Below are 22907 nucleotides of genomic sequence, written 5' to 3'. Positions count from 1 at the left end.
GAGACAGTGTTCCAAGGATGGCTTTAATAAATACAAGACAATAAAAGCCTGGTTAACAAATGAAGAACATCTGTCCACAGACACACCAAAGGGCTTTTAATTTGAAACGGACACAGAAGGTGTTGAGTTAAAAAAAAAAATCCTATTTTTGAAAACTGAAACTGCAGTGAAATGTGTAATGTTGCTGTTATGATGTCAAAATGACTATCAACAGATCATTTTCACAGTCTATTTTTGCTGAGAACTGTGTGCCTTACACATAAAAAATAGGTGAGACACTTGTATGTCTGTATGAAGTGTCGCTGCTCACAGGTAGACAGTGTGGCAGTAAGAGATGCTGGCTGGTAGAATTTGTTACCTTTGGAAGGAGCAATGCCAGCAATTTTCCCTGTTTTCCAGTCTTTATAAGTTAAGCTAACTGATGCCTGGCTCCAACTTCATATTTACCATACAGGCAAGAGAGTAATATTAATATTACCATGTAGCATTTGGTAAAAAAGCAAATAAGTGCATTTCCTATAATGTCAAACTCCACTGTCAAAGCATTGGTCTGGCTACTTTAGCGTAAAGTTGTATTTGTATTTACTATGATTGAGCACTGGTAACTGACACATCTGAGGGCAGTGGCAAGTATGCACTCACATTAGTTACAGGAACAGTGACTTTAATGAAATTTCAGCACATATCAATAGATGGCTTCATATGTACAATATCATCATTAGAATGATCGGACACAAATAAGGCATTTTAAGTATCGAAAACAACCTACTGGTATCACATTTTTGGTGAATCAAACTGTTTCAGGGTAGCTGACATGTTACCAAGTTCGACTGGTAAAGCCATTTAAGAGGTGATCAAAGGCATACAAGTACCATACAAACAAATGGTAAAATGTACAGTATCAAGACACACAAGCTGTATTTGCAAAACACCTCCCTCACAATGCATCTGTTTTATCCTAACTTCACATCCTTGAACTTTGGCTGTGTTGGACTTGTGTTGGGTAACAAGAGGGAAGATCAAGACTGCATTCAGGGACTCAAATTATCGTTTTTTTTTTTCACCACCACCATTATAAATAAAGTTCATGTACACAAGAAAGAACAAACAATTTATGTACAGTATTTTTCCTCTTACACTATTAAAAAAAGAAACCAAAGGAAAACCTGAGGGCTGTAAACTAATCTACTTGCTCATCCCATGTCCTTTGATGTATTCCTCTCCTGTTAGGTGCTTCGAAGTGCACATCTGTCTCACTGATGTCTGAGGACAGATGTCAGATGCTCTCCAGAAATTAATCCAAACGCACAGACAATCACGTTCCATCTCAAAGTTGGAAAGAAATGATGAAAATATATTCATTACAAGGTTATGATGAAGTTCCCAGCAGGCAGCTTGGAGTGTCAGTATTTTTCGGTAGCCTTGATTAGGATGTTCTTTGTGTATTCTACATCTTTTTACACTTTAATCTGAGAAGTGTTCACATTTCTTAAAGACAACAATAAGTTCATTGTCTTTGTGATAATTGGTCCTGTGACAGTGCTGAAACAAGAAGGAAAGACATATTTAGGATGATGTATATATCACAGAAATTCATATAAATTGTGTGTTTTGCCCTTTACAAAGCTTTGCAATTAAATCCGTTGAAATAAATTAATTAGCATACCGGTGTCCCAGTAAAAATGAAGAGGCTGACCTGCAGATTAATCTTTGCACCAGAGGTGTTCCCTTGCATCCCTTCCACAAAGTGTTAATACGTTGATGTTGTGTATGGCTGAGTGTTCTGACAAGAAAAAGGAGGAAATTGAGGGGTTAGACCTTGTTGTTAACAAGTCAATTTGCAGTGAAATTCAATCCAAATAACTATGCTGTTTTGTTGATGCCACAGCTAGTGTCGCAGCGCTGTGCATTTCTCTCCCACTGCTCTACTATAACGTCTTGTTTCCCGCGGTCAAGAGAGGTTATCTTACCCTTGTGGTTTTGATCTTGTTGCCAGCGTAGCACATCCAGCCTGAGTTGTCAGGAAGCGTCTTGCATTCCTCCCCCTCCAGGCAAGGCTCCATCTCACACCACCACTTCCCAATTACTATGGATGCTACAGGCAACAAAGACAAGAGAAATGGTGATGCAGGTAACTTTCACCCTAACAGAGTGTAAAACCAGATAGCACAGCTCACAGTTTACAGATAGATGGCCATTAGGCAGGGGTGTCTTATCCTAATTGTCAAATGCGTCATGTGAAAGGTGGCAGTAAGTAACTTGGCTGTATTCGTCACATCCAACTTGTGCAAAAATTTTGCCTATTACAATGTGGGTTCTTTATTAGATGCAGTTGAATGAATGCAGAGGGTGGAACTGAGGCTTTTCATTGAGTGAGTGGATCGGTAGGTGTGACTGTTTCTTGACTTTAATGCACACCACATTTCTGTCGTCAGGAGAGAAAATTGCCTTAAATACAGGGTAAGTAGACAGTAAATGGTTTGTAATGTGTGACAGAGGAAAAGAATCTGTCAGAGCTGACATTGAGAGACCTCAAAATCCCTCAGTCCGCTCAGAGATTGCAGTAATATTTGCAAAAGGATTTAAGATACAGCTGCAGGTGAGAGGTTTTCCAAAAGCCAATATGTGTTTTAGTTGTGTCAGACCAGAGCACCAAATCCATTTCTTACAAGGTACTGAACCAGTGTAGCAGACATTTGTCAAAGCATGTATAAAACCAGCATGAAATATCTACAAGGTACCTATGTAATCAACAGCCATTTTCCTCTGCATCTCTTTGCTTTATGTTAATCTTTATTTTTTTACTCTTCCCCCTGGTGTGCTACATTCAGTGGTTGTATTTGACTGTCTGCTGTTGGTATGAAGCTTACCCCTGCAGATACCTTCTGCTGTCTGTCAGCAACCGAATTTGGATGTGACATTATCCCAGGTAATGTTAATCTTATCTGGGACAAGGCATTGCATGGGTGACTTAGGCTTTTATTTGAACAAATCTCTGTATCTTTACAAAACATAGCAGTTTTGCCTGGCAGGATTTATCTTTTGTATAATACAGTACATGTCTAGTTGAATTAAATGTAAATCATTCTTTTCCTGCAACGCAAGCAATTTCAAAACGAATATTCTTTCCTCATGCAACCTTAGGACAGAATTGTAGTAACACCGGATATTTTATTTTTTCTTTATCTGCTAAACTACTCACCGTCAACACATGAGGGTCTGTTTCTGGTGGTTCCTGCCACCTTCCCCGGCAGACAGGAACACTTGACTGTCTGTGACCGCTCCTCAATACGATTCTTATTACAGCATCTGTGAGCTGCAATTACTTCACACGTGCCCCCCTCTGATAAGGAAGAAGAAGAAAAAAAAAAAAAGACAGACAAAAAACGACATTAAGTCAGCATCTCAGGGGTAATCAAATACAGCCACATTTACACTTAACACATAACTGTGTGCACATTTGTGACTGTCATCAGTGGTGGAAAGTAACTAAATTAATGTAGTTAAATTCTATACTCTAAGTTACTAATTGTTTTGCAGATTAAGCTTTAGCAATGATAACCATTGTCAAAGATTGAACCAGTGGTTCCCAAACGTTTGGCTTATAACTCCTTATTAAAAAAAGGGGTTGAGGCTTCTTATCACGTTTGAGATGAGTTGTTACAAGTTCCAATAACAAATAACGGTACATATTATCCAATGTGTTTTTTCTCCCATTAATCATCTCACAACACCTTATATTTAGTAAAATGTTGCTCAGTACAATCAATCAATACAATCTAATAACTGTAATATATAACAATATCTCTCACAACAAGCTTTCTACTGCACAACCAGCACGTTTACTTTTGTAAATGAAAGACTTCTACTTGTAACAGAGTATTTTTAAATTGTAGCACTGGTACTCTTACTTAAAGCCCCTACAAGGAACTTTCATTTTCTGTTGATTCTAGTGGTCCCTGTGGACAAAAGTGGTAATGTTTCCACCGCCTCGTTTCATTGATTTCAAGGGGAATCCGACTGAATATGACCAAGTGTCAGGCATTAAGAACAACTAGAATAGCCAATCTTCTCACTGATGGTGTTTGTTTATGTAGGTCTAGAGGCATCAGTATTAAATTGAGACTATTTCATGCAGTTAAAACCTCTTTGTAGTAGGTTTAACGGTCCAGTTCGTAACATTTACGAGGATCTATAAATTAGATGTAATAACGTACCTTAAATGTACCTTAATGGCATGCATCTCCTAATCTACAATGTCCACATTCATTAATGATTTATATTCACAGATTGATTTCAAGAAGCAAAATAGCTGTAAAACATCACACAAGTTTGCTGTAAACAAGAATAATTATGCTTTACACGCTTTGAGCAAGCAAGGCCCCTGCAGCTTGTTGAATGTAAAATGATGATGAAGAGATGTGTGAGAGCGGACAGAAAAAAATACGTCTATTCGCAGGAGGAGAGGCCTGCTTCAGGGTTATCATGAATATGAACACTGGCTCCACCATGCAATTATCACCAAACTACTGGCTGTGCCCCGAAGGATGAGAGGACTGGACCAAGCAGACTTGACCCACCTCAACTGCTGGCCTCTCCCACCCACTGCGCTCACACTCTCTACATATGAGAGTTGTGCAGCAAAGTACCATCCGACAATTACACCCGTCAGCATGGCACAAGATCAAGGAGGTTGCGGAGAGAAAGAGCAGAGAGAAGCGAAAAAGTATCTATTATTTTGCCAGCAAAGTGATTTGAAGTAATGTTTGACAATGAGCTGTGGGTTTGTGAAATGTGTCGTGGCTAGATATATATATATATATATATATATATATATATATATATCACTTAACTACATTTGAATATTTTGGTTTGTGAGGCCCTCCTGATGCGGAGCAGTCTAAGTTTGTTAGAGCTGTCAAGGACACAATCTTGAGTTAGTTAGAGCAGGAAACAGCATCAAATCACTGCAGTTCAGATAATCATAATTCATCAATATAAAAGTGGTGACAATCCTTATGTCAACATTCCTACCTTGATTCATAAACAGTATGCACAATAACTAACAATAATATTGTTGTAAGCAAATAGACATTTTTGTTTGTCAATAACTATAATTTGAGGCATAGCTGTTTTATAAACACATTATTAATGCTTGAAAACATGACATAGCTGTGATCATATGTAACTATATGTGGAAGAGGTCAATTAACTAATTGACAGAAAATTTATCTGCAACAAATATTTGCTTGTTTCAGCTTCTTAAATATGAGCATTTGTGGCTCGTCTGTGTTTTAAATAATTGTACATCAAATATATTTTGCCCTTTGAGTGACACTTTACTTTAACCCCCTTATATTTAAATGTATAAGCAGTATGTAAATAAATGGTTTATAATGCACTACACCATTGTTTATGAACAACAGCTATAACTGTTGGTGTAAAAGCAGATAATGAATCACAATCTAGTAAAAGTAATAAGATAAAACATATCTTCATGGGAGAAGTTACCATTTAATTTATATACAACTTATAAATGCTAAATAATGGGGGTTAAAGTGTCACTATTGGTCAGGCGAAACAAAACAGATTAATCAGTAATAAAAATAGTCTTTATTTGAAGTCGTAATGATATGTCTGTATGGATTTTAAACATCCAAACCCTTGAAAAACATTTTTAAACCAGCATATTAATAATTTATACCTGTGTATATAAGTTTTATAACACAATGTAAGATTTGCTTCTGGTTATTTAGTGAAGTTATCATTTAGTTTTGAATCTCAAATCTCTACAGGTATTTTGGGATTATAAGAGTGTGGAGGCAGCAATTTTCAGGAGAACGCCATTGTGTATATTGCTGTATTTCCTTTGAGTCCATGAATTTAAACCAGCCCAACTAAGCCATAAAGTAGCTTAAACTCAAAAAGTACAGAGAGACAGAGTGTGTCAATTTCTGGATATAATTGAGCCATCATGTGAGCTCCTGAGGGGATTAACCAACACAGCCCCACTTGACCCACAGGATAGAAGTAGATCAGTGGGCGCATCTCACATTTGATTCTCTCATTTCTTCCACATTGCTTTATATATATATATATTTTAAAAAAGATCAACATTTTCTCTTATGTGCATAAAACCTCAAGAGAAGTCAGAATTAGATTATGATTAAGTTGATAGCACTTCAATCAGAATTCAGTGTTTGTCCTGAGTAGATATAAAGTAGCATATGCACTGACTGGTTGTAAATCTGCTTGTGCTGAAGCAAAGGAGAAATATTAATTAAACAGAACAAATGACAAGTTGTTAATTGGATAGGTGAGTTTTAAGAAACCAAATTAATAGCTAAATTTCAACACAGGAAGAGGAAATAATTGCGAAAGCTTGTCTTTTTCCTGCTTCTTGCCAACTGTTTTGAGATTCTTGGGGTTATCATGACTCCTGGCTCTATATTTCAGAAAACATCAACAGCCTTTGGTTCAACTGAAAAATATCCAGATCTTGTAGCCAGTCTGGGAGAATGTTGCTTGCTGTCTGATGCACTCAACAAAAGGGCATGTCTGCACAACATTAATCGTGATGTACCAGTGGAAGCAGTGGGGCATCATTTGAAAACAACAGCCCACAGGGGTTTGTTCTTCTTAATGCATCTCCTTAATTGCATAAGACAGCCCCAGATTTCCTCTTTGATCTATTAAAAACACACTACTCAACAGAATTAACTTGCATTGCTTGTTGCTAGCAAACAGAGCAAAGAATCAGGATACTCTATATTTGGAAATCATCACCTCTGAAGAATACATTAAAATCAAATAAAAATGCAAATCAGTGTGGTATTTCCAGCTGGCAGGTGTACTGGGTACCTTTAAACAAAAGCTACGCAACACTGATGAGCACTCTTCAAGTTCACCCATGGTTTCAGCCTGTGAGTACAACTCGCTGCATGCTCAGAGACCCCATCTTTGCATTATAAATATTTCAGAGGGAGATGGAGAATAACATGGCTAGAGAAGAACGTTCTCATCAGGTGAGGGCTGGAACCATGCAAGGTTATAATTGTTTTCTGTATTTCCATTTTCCCCTATTATCAGTGACTATGAACAAAGTCAGTCACCCAAATGCCAAACAGCTTCAGGGTGTGGTGTGTGTGTGTGTGTGTGTGTGTGTGTGTGTGTGTGTGTGTGTGTGTGTGTGTGTGTGTGTGTGTGTGTGTGTGTGTGCATGTGCTTCTCTTGTGTCTGCAGCAAAAGATTGATTGACAGGGAACAAGGGTCACACTGAAATTGTCATTCGTCGGGTTAGAGGTCACACAGAAGCAGAGGGTCTCTACTGGAACTGCTCTGTTTTTGTTGCCATGCTCTGTGCTCCTGCCTCTTCATTACTCTGAGCTGGGAAACAGCCTGTCAGGAAACGAGGTGACCACCTACAACCTGCACCCAACAGGGCACAGCTCATTTTTAGGTCTGAAAGAACTGCAAAACTCATAACTTTGTGCTATATGAGGTGGAAGGTTCTGTCGTGTTTTCTGGGGTGATTTGTTCCTGGTGTTGTTTGGTTTCTTATGTTGATTTATTTGCTGTGCTCAGACTTTTTTTTGGTTGGTCACTTCTGGCTGCAAAAAAGAAGGAAAGAAATCCTTGACCCAGAGAACATTGAACATTTGATGTATTTGATGTATTTAATATATTTAGTGTTGCAGTCCACGGTCTGAATCCGTTCTCAGCCTTTCTTGCACTTTGGCTTTGACTTAGTGGAGAATTAAAGTGACTTGTACTCACCAAGTGGACGAAGGACCTATTCCTGAATGTTACAGTTTGTCACATCCCATTTATATCAATTATTATAAATTCAGCATCAGCGTCATCTTAATATTCTTCCAGATTAAAGCATTTTAGTTAACTCATAAGTATACATGCAAAATTACATAACTGCTTTCTTAATTTGTTTTCTGTAATATTTACATTTACACAGTGGTGGAAATTGCACTCACTCAAATATTGTACTTAAATGGGTGCCCCACTGATTTGCATCTCTTGAGTTGGAGGACTCACAAGAGACAGATTTTTGAAATGAAGTCAAAATCTGTGCAGCAGACGTTGAGTGATTGTGACTTTTAGTCCCTGATATGGGTCAAACTCCAACAACACTGGATCTTTCATTTCCCCTAATGAAATCTGATAACATCTTTCATCGGATCCTTTGCTTCCTCCCAAACGCCCACTTCTTTCAAACTCCACACAAAGCTGAATTGTACTAAGTGCGTGTTTCCATTTCATGATGCTTAACACTTCTACTCCAGAGGGAAATATTGTCTGTTTATTTTAGAGCTTTAGTTTCTAGTTACTAATTAAGATTTTTCATGCAAAACACATGATCCTTTTAAATTATGATGCATTTGTTCTCTAAAACAAATCTCAAAACACTGAAGTGCACTGCATTTCTTATTTCAAGATACAGTTAGATGGGTTCATTTTAAATTAAAAGGCTGCCATTAACTGAAATACTGAAACCTTACTACAGCAATAGATTTAATTGCTTGTGTTATGAAAATAAAGTTTTTATCACCCAATAGTCTTTAAGATTGACACTTTAGCACTGTTAGATTGAACTTCCCAACTGTATAAAACAAAGTAGCTCTGTCTCAACCAGATACAACAGTAAATTGTTACTTATACAGTAATAATGATCTAATACTATAATCTATATAACACAAAACTAATTTGAAGTACATTTTGAATAGTTACTTACTTTACCTTGCAACTGAGTATTTTTTACATTGTTGTATTATTACATTTACTTAAGTAAAGGATATGTAGTCCACCACTAGATGTTCAAAACTCTTCTCACAAGGACTTCTTATCCGTGTTGGCTTCAAAGCTCACGAAAGTGAAAAGTCCACAACAACTGGGCGATCTCCATATGCTGATGAATATAATGAGATATGAGCTACTAAACTGACCTAGTGGTGAGACTAATTTTATAACCACTGCTGTATATATTTTATTTAAAAAACACAATAGTCTGAATTGTAAATGCAGAGTTTAGAATCACTCAGCCTTAAGTAAAAGTAGAAATATAACAAATAAACCTTGTGGCAAGGCTATTATCTCAACTGCCATTTTCAATGTCAAGAATGAATAACATACTCTAATGCAAGTTATTATATACTGTATAGTAGGCCTGTGATTGTTCTGTCATGTTCTCAAGCAGCCCGACTCTTCTGTAGAACTGTACCAACTTTGAAGCTTTTCATAATCTTAGAGTTTCACATTAAAGGCTTGATTTACTTCTGTTGTCTAGTAACAAAGGCTGTACATCTACTTGTGTTTTCCAAAATTTGTAAATGATTTTGGACTTTTAGTCCACTGTTATAACATGAATTATAATATTTGATATCACACCAAAAGAAATCTGGAAAAAAGCTCACTTAAGGTTAGGTCTAGACTCATCTTGACCCAATTTTTCAATCTGTCTAGGTAGTATATTCTATTTAATTCTATTCTTTGCCTATTCTGCTTTTATGCCTGCAAATCAAGATGTACTAGTGTACTGACAGTTACTGTAAAATAAATTTAACAGTAAGAGTAAAATTGCTTTTGTCAAACATAACAAACCCACTGGCACTCTACCCAACTTCTGACAGAGGGATCCGCTTTGTTCAAGTTTTGCACATGGAAATTTGTCAGAGCACTTAACTGTAATGCTATTATCTACACAAACGATAACACCTGGCATGAGCGGTGTCTCAGCTGCTGGATGGAGAGTGAGAGCCGTTGAGTCGACGGTCTACGGCACAATGAGTCACGCCAGAAGCCAACAACACTGCATCAAAATCTGATGAGTTATGGACAGCAGGACTAGATGAAGGCGAAAGCTGTCAAATCGTGCATGACATGAACGCGTAGTGCCGATTCTGTGGGTCTCTGGATCTGCGGTCCTGCCTGCCTAATGAATGTGAGCAGAGTTCATGTGGGACCAGTAAATGGTTCTTCAAACGTGATGAAACAGCCATTGAGCAGAGGAAAATGGTCAGTCTATCTCAATAGAAATGTCACTATGCAATAAGTATGCGATGACTCGCTGTCTACTGTAATGAGCCCAGACTGTGTGGTTGTCTCTGGAGACGCTGATAGCAAGTATACCGTCTGAATGGCAACACTTCTCTGCCATCTGTTCCAGGCGTTTGACACAGTGTGTACATGAAAAAATACTTTAGAGGCCTGGTCTGTCATTTGGGTATAACCTAATAATCCAAGTGAAATACGTGGCTTTAACAGATACAGCATATGACTGAAAGAATAGCAGTGAGAATATACGCTGTTACAATCCATATACAAACCAACTGGAAAGCCTAAGGGACTTAATTTAGCAGGTAACTTGTCTCTCTCCTGGGGCTTTGGATTCCAGTGATTGGCAGCCAGTGGCACTATGTGTACTGAGTTTGCATGCTCACGCACACATTTAAGTGCCATGTGACGATACATCTTGATAACTGCGTGACAACTGAATAACATCCCACAACCTCAGAGTCCATATCACATGCAGGTCCCCCCAAACTCAAAAGTCCATATTAACTGTGGTTAATTATTTTGTTGCTTAAAAGTAATTTACAAGAGACAGCAGGCTCTGATCTCCAAACCACAGCAGTCTGTGTTTTAAAGCAGCATGCCTGTCACCTTTTAATGGAAAATACATCCAAGGTGACCCATAATAGGCTCCACTTTCTCTGTGCATGCTCTCTGCAGACATCCAAGCCAGCAGGCTACAGCAGTTCTGCCGCTGACAGGAAATGGGAGCGGCAGATTAGAGAATGTCAAATTAATGCAGATGGAAGACAGTGAGAGGCACAAAACATGTGACTGCATGGTGTCAAATTGAGTGACTATTTTTTTTCCTGCATGCCTTCTGTGAAAACATCTGAAGTCCCTGTAGTACTGTTGTTATTCTATACATAAATTCTGGGTTGAAAGTGAGTGACATATTGCTCGATAAAGTGCGAGACAAATTTGTTTCGAGGCTGAAGAAAATGCAGAGGACTTGTGTGTTGCTGTAAACCATTAAAATGTTTGAGTAAACTTGGGAATTCTAAATGTTTTAACAAGTCTTTGGGAAAAGCTCCAAATACTAAGGTGTCATCACATGAGGATATCTTTTTCTTCACAAACTCGATTTCTTTTTTTAACGCATGTGTGTGTTCGGAAGTTTACACTTGTGAGCACATGTGCCTACAGGAGAGAGAAATCAAACCAATTTACAAGCAAAGACAACTACAAATTGCTGCTCTGAAAAAAGATCTGTCCATGACAAACAAAAGCATAGGAATTGATGAAATATGGCTGGTGGTTTTGACAGCGTGTGACACAAGCAGGCCGAAAGATTGGTCCTGTGCAGTGGGCCAAAGATGGGTGATACTTTATTGAAATGCAAAATGATTATTCACAGAGCAGAACTGGTGTTGTTTTAAGATGCATGAAAACTGCATGGAACAGAGGAAGCAGCGAGTAGCAGGGAATGGGTTTTCGCATTTGCATGTGAGCCTCAAAGCTTGTCGTCTCTGTTGTCAGACACAACACAAGCCCAGGACACTGCAAGACTGGTCCTGATCAAGGGCATTAAATGCTGTTCTGACTCTCAGCGAGTGGGACCCGCACATGAAAAACGCCTGCGGTTATTTGGTTTTTATGGTGGTGATGTGTGGCTTGTTGAGCGTGACAACGATGTGCTGTACAATTGCAGCTTTCATGTCTATTAAACACATATAAACAAAGGCACTCTATCTACGTTATCCTTTAGTAACACACATTCACTATTGAGTTTTTTAGAAATGGGCAAACAGAAGAATTACAATTTAAAAATATGTTATCTGTCAGTCAGATGTCATTCATTTTTAAATGTCAAGCCATTCCTGTCCTTCAATCCAGCCCCTTTTCCCAACTGGCAAATGTCCAGAACTGGTATTTCATATTTTTAGATTGCCTGCTCTGATGATAGAGTTACATTCAGCGAGAAGAAAAGGAAAAAGAGATAGAGTCGAGTCAGAGAGCCTTTAGAGAACAGCTGCTCGCCTTTGATGTGACTGCTGGCCCCTCTCACTGCCGGCCAGATAATCTACGCAGTATGCCAATGAGCCTGCAACATGTAAACTGTGTAATAATGCATAATACAAAGCCTAAATGACCTTTCGTGCTGTATGACATGTACTCTGAAGGGATGGTGGTGATGATTATGCAACACCTGCAAGCTGAAATTGGCGGGGATGGTTCTTTACTTATTCAGTATGATACAACAGAGAAGAATGTGTCATGTGATCAACATTTTGATCACGTCTCACTGCAATCAAGGAAGGTAAAGAACATGTGTTATTGTATAGCGAAATATTTTCAGAACCTATACAACATGTTTTAAATTAGATATTGTAGATGTGTTATTCTGTTAAGTTACATGTTACAGTATCAGATCATAATAGCAGCCTATTAAACACGTACTGCTTTTTTTTAGTAATTTAATTTCATGAGGCAGGGCATGAAATGTTTCAGTCAATCCTTCCATCATGTTGTTCATATTTGGCAAAATATATTTTTCCGCTTTTGTCCCCATTTTCATACATGCATACTCCAGTCTCTCCAGGAGAGGTAATTAGATCTGTAGTGTAAATATGCCAGAAGACTTATGGCACACCAAGGAAATATTACAGCATGAAAAAACACTGAAATCTGCAATAGAGCCTGATAAACCCAATATTAATTACTTTGCTTATTTCTCATACTACCCTCCCCCTTGGAACCAATTAGTAAGTTGAGATGCTTCTTTTCAGTTTAATGAGGTCTAAGTAATGATAATGAATTTCATATTCCTGCCAAGCATTTAAAATAGGCTAGTGAAACCACAAAGGCATTGCCATATGAAACGATCTCTCAAGCATAATTCCCATTTCTTTCATTGAGAAAATCAAAAATGAGGAAATGAGGTCCCATTTTCACCACTACAAATACAGAGGGTGAATTAATAGAAGTAGTTTTTCTTCATGCTGACGGCGCTCGGGGATGGAGGGGTGTTAGTCACATGAAATCGCTCAGAATCTACAGACCCAGTTTTAACTAGATTTAAATAAACGATGTGTCTCACAACTGGGTCACCAAATCTTCAAAATCACATCTAAATTCCAGCACGAATGGCCAACAGTGAAGTGACAACAACCCTGTTCATCGTCTAAAGGGCAGGGACAGCCTGAGGGCTGCCACACCTTGAAAATTCTCTACAAGGAAAAGAAGCAGAGAGGAACAAAAGCACACTGTGACAAACTTGTTACATCTCTACACTTCCATGTAATGTCAGTTAACAGGAAAACTAAACAGCAGGGTAACCTTTTACCTTGGCAGGGAGCATATTTGCTGGAACAATACTCTGTACACAAGGCAAGAGGGTTTGAACTCTCAAAGCTAATATTTACAAACAGTGGGGACACAAAACTGTCATTAGTTTAACAGTCTTTTTTTTTTTTCATGGGGAAAATGTTGAATTAAAGAGGAACGGTGCTCACACATGAGCCCACACAGGCTTCTGCAACCACTGACATCAGCAATTACTGTGAAGTGTGGGGTAGGTGGGATCCTTTCCATTGTGAGGGCTTGTTTTGATTCTCTGGAATGGGAACAAAAGATGAAAGGTTGGATCGATTTTTTCCCCCCATGTTATTAATGAAGAGGAATATGAAGTGTGAACAACATTTACAGTAGTCTGTTACCCCGTATCTCAGTGGGTTCAATGGTGTGACTCCAAATAGGGCATCCCAAGGTGAAAAATGTAGAGGCCAGTTATGATGCTGTATAGTCCTTCAGATTAGTGGTGTCTACTTTCCTATGATTATCCAATTAAGGGGCGGGGCCAGAGGGCTGGCCACCATTGCCCCTCCAGAGTCAAAAGGATGACAGGTAGCAAACTTGTTAGCGTCACATATGTACTAATGGTCAGGGCCAGGGCCATTGGACCACAACCTCTTTTGTAGCTTAGGAGGTAGAGTAGGTCGTACATTAATTCCAGGGTTGGCAGTTTGATCCCCGGCTCCTCTTTTCCATGTGTCCTTGAGCAAAGCACTGAACCCGGAGTTGCTCTAGGCCAGAGCCTTTCATAATGGCTTTGCTACCATCTGTGCGAGTGTGAATGAGTATATTGTAAAGTGGTTTGTCAAGGTATACTGTTAAGCACTTCATAAATGCAGTCCATTTACCATTTACAAAGAGAAGCAGCACAAACACAAAGAGGTGCCAAACAATAATAAAAACCCAGAGACACTAAATGAAATGCATAACAAGACGTAAAATTACCCAAAACAACCACACAGAGATCAAAAATGACAAAAAAAGAGAGATTAAAATTGGCAAAAAAGACCAAAACTACAAAAAAGACTCAAAATTACCAAAAAAGAGATGCAAAACAACAAAACACATAACACAAAAAGACTAATTGACCACAGAAAATCACAAAACGAACACAAAATGAAAGCCCTTTCTCTCTGTCTACAGCTGTGGGCTGTTTGGGGTTATTAAAAGCAGCTATGTGTTGCTATTATTTGATATTAGAATATTTAATTTTCATTTATTACAATGAATTAACAATGACGACTATTAATAATGTACACATGGGAGTCTTGACACATTTTTACTCATTTTACAAATGGGTCCTCCTTTAAAACTGTGTCCCTGGTCTGTCTCCAGTTTCTAAACCTGCTAATGCAGATGCATAATTCACAGTAATGAAAGTTTAATGCTGATTACACCTAACATCATCATTACACATTAATTAATATGAAACATTAATGTAATCCATATGACTCTTTTAAAAAGCCACTAATTAATTTTCAACTACAGATAGTTCAGGCTCAGAACCTTTACAGAGCATTGTTTAATATAATCAAAGCCACTTATTTGCTTTGCTGTTTGCAAACAACAAACAGAACAGTATCTGTAATAGCTGAGCTTTGTTTTGGACTATTTCTGGATTAAAGCAAACGTTTTTTATCGGGACTCAGGGTTATAGAGTCAACTATCCTTCAGCTACGTCAGCTGTCACAGCAACATATTTAGAAAACTGCTGCTAACTACAAAACAAAACAAGGGTCTTAAAATCTTGCTAATGACCCCAAGAGGATGCTCTGCTTCTCATACACAACAGAGGCAAAATGGTGTAAAACAATCAACTAACAATGCCATTCTGAGGCTAAATGTGTTCCAGTATTCACAGTGGTTATATATAAACAGTAAATGTCGCTTCACTACAAGCCTCCATTCTGTGCAGAGAAACAACTGGCCAGAGGCTGCAATTCATGGTGGTAGTTATCTAACATAAATACATTTAATACTATGGTTGTAGGACTACATGCAGTACATGAGCTGTTTGGTACGGAACAGTACATCTCGCAAATTGCAGAACATTTATTCAAAAGTCCCACCCATAAACCCCCCCCCACAAAAGATTGAGTTCTTCCAGCTTATGTACTGCTGTTTAATGCTGACATTTTTAACCCTTATAGACATATCTCAGCTCTTTAGAGACCTGAAGTCAATAATACACCCTGTCTTATTGATTATATTTTTAAACCTATTTCTTAAACCCTTTTCTGGTTTTGGAATGTTGAAACTGTAAAAAGCCCTTTTTTTGCAGCCATACTAGTAGAGTGGCTCCATGCATGGCCAGTGTCGGTCCACCACTTTGGTCCAGACTGAAATATCTCAACAGCCATTGGATGGATTGCCAGGAAATTTAGTGAAGACATGGTGCCTAGGGAATGGAGCCTATTGACTTCGGTGTTCCCCTGACTTTCCTCTAGTGCCAGTTTACAAGCAATGTTACTTTAATCTGTAGCTAGTTTATGTTACAGTAAGTAAATTAGTAATTGTACGCATGTAGGAATATTTGGGAAAACACAACTCTCATTCATGTAAGGGTTAAAGTAAATAGAAATAAATGTAGTTTTTCTTTTCCCCCCACTACCAAAAACAACTGTGATCTCAACACTATGATATGTATTGAGCCATGAACTTTGTCTGAGCATTAACACCCCTTTTATTAATGCTTGGGGATTCTGGCTAAGACAAGAAACAGCTGGTGTAGTCTTGAGAGAGAAAGCTGGCTAATTAATTAAGCTGTGGGCCACAGAAATTCATTTTGCATATAAGCGTTGTGACCACAAACCATAGCCCCTGCACAGAATTGGCTGAAAGACTTCAATTAAACATGCTGTTTAAACAAATATCCACAAGCTTAGAGGAGCTCTCTCTTATGAATAATTCATAGCCTGGAAGAGAAAATAAATGGGAAATATTGAAATATGTAAAACCTATTTGTAGCTGTGAGCATACAGTAATAATTAGGGCAGTCATTGTCCTTAGATTCATTTACTTAAGAATATATTTTTCTTTCAGGGCTAACGGGAGGAAATGACACGAATAGTTTATTCCTGGTAAAATGTATGATACAACACATGAACAAGCTTTGCCTCTCAGAGCTACAAGAGCCAATAAAGTAAAGGAAATCCACTTTGAAAGCTATAGAGGAAGTTTCTGGTGTTTTACAGAGTGGTCAGGGGTTCTTCGACGTCACTGTGGCATGTATAACAACATCAGGACAAAGTGGGTTTGCTGAGCTCCAGATGTGTAGCGGCCTCAGGCTGAGACTGCACGCCACTTCCCACTGGCACTGCAGCGGAGCAGTGTTGACACTAGCGAGAGCATAGTTGAGAGGAGGTCTAGGGGAGGGGAGGAGGAAGATGTATGTCAAAATAATGTGCCTCCGGGATGCATTATATAAGGCTATTAAATTGTCAGTGTCTAAAACAGTGCATAGAGGATACAACCTCTGTTTGTGACAGCCGAAAATCCATTTTTCATGTTTGTTTCATTGTGAGCTTTACCAGCGAGTGGTTTCCTTTGTTGGAGTGCATTGGAGAAAAAAAAGCCCTGATCCTCTACTCCTCACTAAAGCTCCTGAAAGGGAGACAATAGGGATTTTAATGGTATTCTCACTCTGGAAAGAAATTAAACTATAGGCGTACTCCATGTATTAGAAGAAATTGATATTAAAGTTGCTTAACACTGAAAGTACATCCATGTAGAAAAGGTACATCTTAGAGAGGGGAGGCTGGGGAAGGGGGTGGTAAATACACTGTAGATGTTATAGTAGACTATCATAGTAGGTAACACTGTGAGGGTAGACAGTGGAATGGATATCATACAGAGTTAAGTATTTATGACTTAAGTCTGAATAAATTATAATATACAGTGGATACTTACAAGTGAGTTACTTCTGCTTGTATGCTTAGTTCTGCAGCTCTGCATATCTTATCTTGTTATGCACATTCACTTGCAGCAACACATTTTACAGCAACCACAAGGTAAGAGATTCTCCTCACAGTGTTAAGAATCGATGACCTTTTAGTTATGAACAGTTTGACCCTGCAAAGCCGGCTGCTGGTGGGAGTGAGTTCATAAGGGAGCAAGGCCACCTCAGGCAGCCACTATCTACACTTTGTCATACTCTCTGCCAACACCTCCACATGATGCACTGCATCACCAATGGCACTATTTCTTCCACAGTAAGTAGACTGCTGCTCAACACATTCAACGCACCTTTGTTCTTTCTGCAGTGAGCATATATTTCTGCCTTTACTGAACATCCCAGGAGAGCAGAGATTTTAGTCCTGAAAACATGTGATTTGTCACCCCTGCAAAGCAGGTTTTTCACGATTTCAGCAGTTGGATTAAGTTTTAAAATCTATGCAAGTTGGTTTAGCAAGTCAATGTTTTAGACAAGAAAAATTCTTCTGCGTTGTCCTCGGGTCGAGGAACGCATGACCCCAAAAGCAACATCTCTGCCTGGCACATTATGGATGCACGACAAACACAATCTGTTCTGTTTTGTGCACAGTTCACGCTCTTTGCACCAAATAAATACAGCACCTTATGAATCATACCGCAGAGAGCAACACTGCCTGTCCCAGGAAGGCAGAGAACAGCCCTAAGCATATCTGAGAGAGTGGCAGGCAGCAATCTGTAAGTAGAGCTGTAGGGTGGAAAGCCGGCTGCCTTGTCCGAATCACTGAGCACACACAAGCACCTACTCAAGGGTCATCCAGCTAATGGACTTCTGGACACACATTCTTTGCAATAAGGCTGCCAATATCTCAGTACACGAGTGGAACAGTTGCTTATATGCTGTCAAAAGAAATTATTACTGAAAACACATTTGGAGTGAGCAACACAATGTTGCTGATAAATCTGTAATCTTCCTGTCTCGTATGCCTTTTCACGCTACAGGTGTTTTTATTTACAACCAATAATTTATCTCGCTGGAGTTTGTGTATGTGGGAAGGATATGAACATCAGGTCACAATTTAGCTGTTCCCAAAGTCACTACACGTGATTGACTTGGTTTTCTCAACAACATCCTCCCCATAGATCTAAATTTCTATTGGCAAGGACACAACTGATCTCCCGCCCTCTGTAATCTCGATTTCCTCTGGTAATACCAGTCACCGTGAACTTGTGGCATTTCGCTGCCTTTAATGATTGGCCCAATGGTCTGCAACCACTGGCCTTCTTGCCACCAATTCATGACCCGTCAACCCCAATCCTCCCACCAATCCAACAGGCACACAACACACAGCACAGAACAAATGTCCCAGTGTCAGAATCAATCCAGACAGGCATCCCATCCTCCTCTCATAAAACTGGCATCTCATTTATCCAGGAGTGAAGACTAGCCATACTATGGTAAATGGAATGACAGGGCATTTACACTTTTAGTGGCAGAGGGTCCTGAAGGACTTGAATTGTTCACTCTGTGCTCGTTTTCTCTAAAAAGGTGCCTGAATGCACATTTGAAATATTAATTCCATTTCCCCTTTGTTGACATGAGACCATTTTCTAGGAGACATCCTATTTGTGAATGTTTTTTTTTCTTTTCTTTAACATTTTTTCTCCTCCAATACACATGTGCAGACATGAGTAATGAAATGAAGGTGTTGGAACAGGAAGTCTTCTGACTCACAACATTGTGAGTATTGAAAAGACCCCTTGCTGATATGCTTGAGGTGCACAGGCGCATAGAGGAAATAACAGACACCAAGGACCAGCACGCTCATGCAGCTACTTCTCCCTTTGAAGTTCTGACAGCATTCGGCTTCCTCTCCTCTGTTGAATCCTGAGATCATAATTATTTACCATAACCATGGCTCACATCCGCCTGACAAAAACAAAAGTTCGACCGCAATGTTACGGTCATATTCTATTCAATGCAATTTCACAGAGACCACAATCGCACGGATCAAAATGAAAAGGAGCAGTGTAGCATGAATATCAACTGTAATAGCTCAAGAAGGAAAGTGCAAAAGCATTCATCATCTATCTTTGTGATCTTCAGTACAGAAATGCTCATGCTATCAAGGCCAAATCTTGATGAGAAACAGCCACTGCACAATGTGCTTGCTAAATAACTGGTTGTTAGTCCAAGTTTAAATGCTAATATATCAATGGATGTATTGACTTACTGTAATAAAATCAAGATGGAAATATAAACCCAGAGCAAAATAAAGTGTTATTTTCTTCAAGCTTGTGACAATCTAATTCAACACATGAGCAACCAAACCCAGCATGCTACAGTAACAGTACTCAACCGATGGCCGCAAAGATGACACTTAAAGAAAATTATTTGCTGCTCATTTTGATGCTTTTAAGAAATCAGTGGTGCCCAGAGTAGGGGAGAAAGCTCCGTAGGACTCACCGATCATGTGTATAGTGGTTCGTCCAGGCCTCGTCCCGTGATGCTGTTGGATAGTGTCATAGAAAGTGGCCTGACACAGCTGAATGGCAGTCACACTGACCCAGAGGCACAGGCAGAGCAGCCAGGACATGACAGGACACATCTGCTAAGGACCAGCAGAGGTGGAGTCAAAAAATACACCCTGTTCTCAAACCTATGACCTCAACCCCTCCCAACACACACAAGCACACACACACACTTCCGGGGTCATGATAAAAATAAATGAATGAATAAAAATAAATACTCCTGTCTATAATTGGCTTCCCTGGTGAAGTCTTTTAGTCATCTGAATTTATCATTAGCATGATTATATAAGTATGACTTCTTCACTGTTTCGTCTTCCTAGTTTGCCCTGTCTTGTCCCTGAGACACAACGCTGCAGATGTGGAGTGATCCCTGGGGAGTTTTTCCCATGCAGCAGAGATTTCCCCTGACAGGCTGACTCCCTTCAACTCCTGAGCTGTGCTCCTGCCTCAAAACCAAAATCAAACTTAAAGAAAGATAAGATTTTGCAAGCAGCTGGCTGCCGAGGCTTTTCTGTATCTGTCAGAATAATGTGACAGTGACACAGCAGTAATGGGAATCAAAAGCCTTGTAATGTTTCACCATGCTGTTTGGATAAGGGAAAAAAAAGAAACAGAACAACAGCGAGGAATGCTCCTGGTCATAGGAGAAGGGTGGCTGCGAAAGAAATCTATGAGGGAGAAAACACAAAATGTTTCAGCCCTGAAATCGGTTAACATCAGTTTTAGTCACAGCAGCAAACTGCCAACAAGCATTATATTATTAACCATCTTCTTAAATGCATTAGTTCATATCGTAACCTATTCATAAAATCTATGAGATATTCTTGGATTTAATTTCCTTATATGATTTCAATATGATATTGAATTTTCAAGTGCTTAAAAACTTTTATCAAACCATAGGAAGAAAAAATGTGTAATGCATAAATTAGTACTATTAAGGTTAAATGAAGTGCATTCTCCAGAAACTGACTTTATGCTTTGTTAAAGCATAACAATAGGTTATAGTTGAGAAAATAGCTAAATGGCTGAATAAATGTCTTGAATAGTCATCAGTATCATCAATATCAAATCATATCATGGAATAAGACAAAATAAAAAAATGCATTTTGTTTGTCTAAACAATGATGCAGAATACAATTTTTGTGTACACATTTCAAGTCCAAACTGATTTTTATGGTAAACGTATGATTTTTCAGTTTTATGCAAAAAGCTAAATCTCCTGACAATGACATGATTTATTTTTTGCACACAGTAGAAAGAGGAAAATCTTACCTGAGCAACCCAACAAAGAGTATATAAATATATCAACAGAATGACATAAATCCATCCATAATGCTGCTCATGTTGATCCCATCCAATAACTCTGAATTTAGCTTGAGGAGGGAACTCCAATGACTCTGCCTCCCTGCTCCACACTTTGATAGCAACAGTCCACTGATTCAGAAATGACCGTCAAGCCGAAGTCAGGAAATAGATTTACAGCTCTTTCAGTTCCACCTTTGAAATATCACTGCTTCCCCTTGAGGAGCTGCTCCCACTGACACTGAATTCATTTGCCCCTTCGCATTTAAAGGCACGTGCGGAGTGCTCCTTAATTAACTGTAGTGGAATCTCTTCTTTCACCGTCTGCATCCTTCCAGTGAGAGGCAGCCTCTGAACAGCAGCTCTCGCTGAGTCCCCCCTCAGCGAGCACTAAGAAACAAATGTTCCCGTACAGCCTGGCTGAGTGTAGAGACTGTATCACATGTCTTAAAGCCAGACTGCCTCTGGATTAGATGGCATAGTGGAACTCCACCTGATCATATGCTTCTGACAAATGCAAATCAGGGAAACTGGCACCACTGTCATCACTAAGACCACATGAATAATAATTATTTACATTCAAAATTGATTTCTTTTCATCCTGAGGCATTTCCCTTCATTCCTGTCATTTTTTCAGTTTCTACTCTGCCCTATATAAAGATAACTAAGAACATGCTTAATCTTTCTAAGTGATTAAAAGTTCTTCCAAGAAACTTAACAACACAGTCAGGATGTCATATTATCAGATACAAGCACATGAGGAGGGAAAGACGTACACCCTCAGCCCTTAGCTTACCTTGGTGTTGTTAGAGGAAGGTGCATAAAAGAAGATTAGGAAAGAACATGTTTTCACAAGCTGAGCAGAAAAGAAAATTGAAAGTGGATTGTGTTGAGAAATAATAATGTCCATTCAGCTGAAGGTAATCTTCGCCTACAGTAGGGGAGTTCTTCAGTCTATGATGGAGACGTAATGGTGATCGTAGCAAAGGAGGGGAGGCGAGTGCAGTTATTTGGTGTAAATCAGCACCGATCTGTATGTGTGGTACGGGAAACAGCTTCATCCTCACCGTTCCCCTCCACCTTCGCTACATGGTGAGCTCTACTTTTGCATTGTGTCTGGATTTTTTATCACTGGCATGCAGAACATGCCCAAGGCCTGCAGCTCACACTGCCATCTCTACGGCATAAAGACTTCACATTTTATTTTGATGCTTGCTTATGAAGACAGGGTGCATTCCCAGTTCAGGAAGGAGTGAAGAATACCCAGAGTGAGAGGAACAGCAAGAAACTGCTTGAGATGTAGGCACACTACAACACAGCATTAATGTCTGAGGCTTTGGAAGAGTCAACTCTGTGCAGAGGGGATTTGGGATATAAGAGGAGGAAGCCAAATACCATAAATTGCTGAGTTGTTCTGAGCAGAACAATAGTTTCTGAAGATGGGGCACTTGTTAATTGTTCACAGAGTTTTGTCCCATGTTGACACCGTGCTTTGACACACTAGGACTGAACTTTATTGGAGCCATCTGTTTCACAGTGAGTTTGTTCAGAAATCTGTAGGATTCCTGGAGCACACAGGAAGCTGTGTATCCACCATGCAGCGCCCTAAAATCATATCATTGATCTTTATTCCTGTAACACACACAGACAATTATCCAGAACACTGAAATGTTCACACAGTCAGACTTAAATGTGTGAAATAGGGCTGGGTGATACAATATAATTCAGGGCCAGAATCATCAATATTGTTACTGCTTTAAATACTT

General features: G+C 39.1%; 1 protein-coding gene across 2 annotated transcripts; it reads right to left on the bottom strand.

Annotated features, from left to right (window-relative positions):
• Nucleotides 1-647: 647 nt before the first annotated feature.
• On the bottom strand, nucleotides 648-21553 carry LOC127377874 (chemokine-like protein TAFA-1). Of its 2 annotated transcripts, none has more exons than XM_051426153.1 (6): nucleotides 21112-21553; nucleotides 19775-19919; nucleotides 3203-3343; nucleotides 1971-2095; nucleotides 1697-1783; nucleotides 648-1542 (listed from the first exon to the last, which is right to left on the bottom strand). In XM_051426153.1, the coding sequence occupies exons 2-5, from the start codon at nucleotides 19914-19916 to the stop codon at nucleotides 1751-1753; spliced, it is 441 nt and encodes a 146-aa protein (XP_051282113.1). In that variant the 5' UTR covers nucleotides 19917-19919; nucleotides 21112-21553; the 3' UTR covers nucleotides 648-1542; nucleotides 1697-1750. The 2 variants fall into 2 exon arrangements, with proteins under 2 accessions (XP_051282113.1, XP_051282112.1); XM_051426152.1 differs by having other exon boundaries at nucleotides 19775-19916; nucleotides 21112-21552.
• Nucleotides 21554-22907: the final 1354 nt, after the last annotated feature.

The sequence above is a fragment of the Dicentrarchus labrax genome, unplaced genomic scaffold (genome assembly GCF_905237075.1).
Source record: "Dicentrarchus labrax unplaced genomic scaffold, dlabrax2021, whole genome shotgun sequence".
Lineage (NCBI taxonomy): Eukaryota > Metazoa > Chordata > Actinopteri > Moronidae > Dicentrarchus > Dicentrarchus labrax.
The sequence above is the reverse complement of the archived record's forward strand: the minus strand, read 5'-3'. Positions and strand labels throughout refer to the sequence as shown.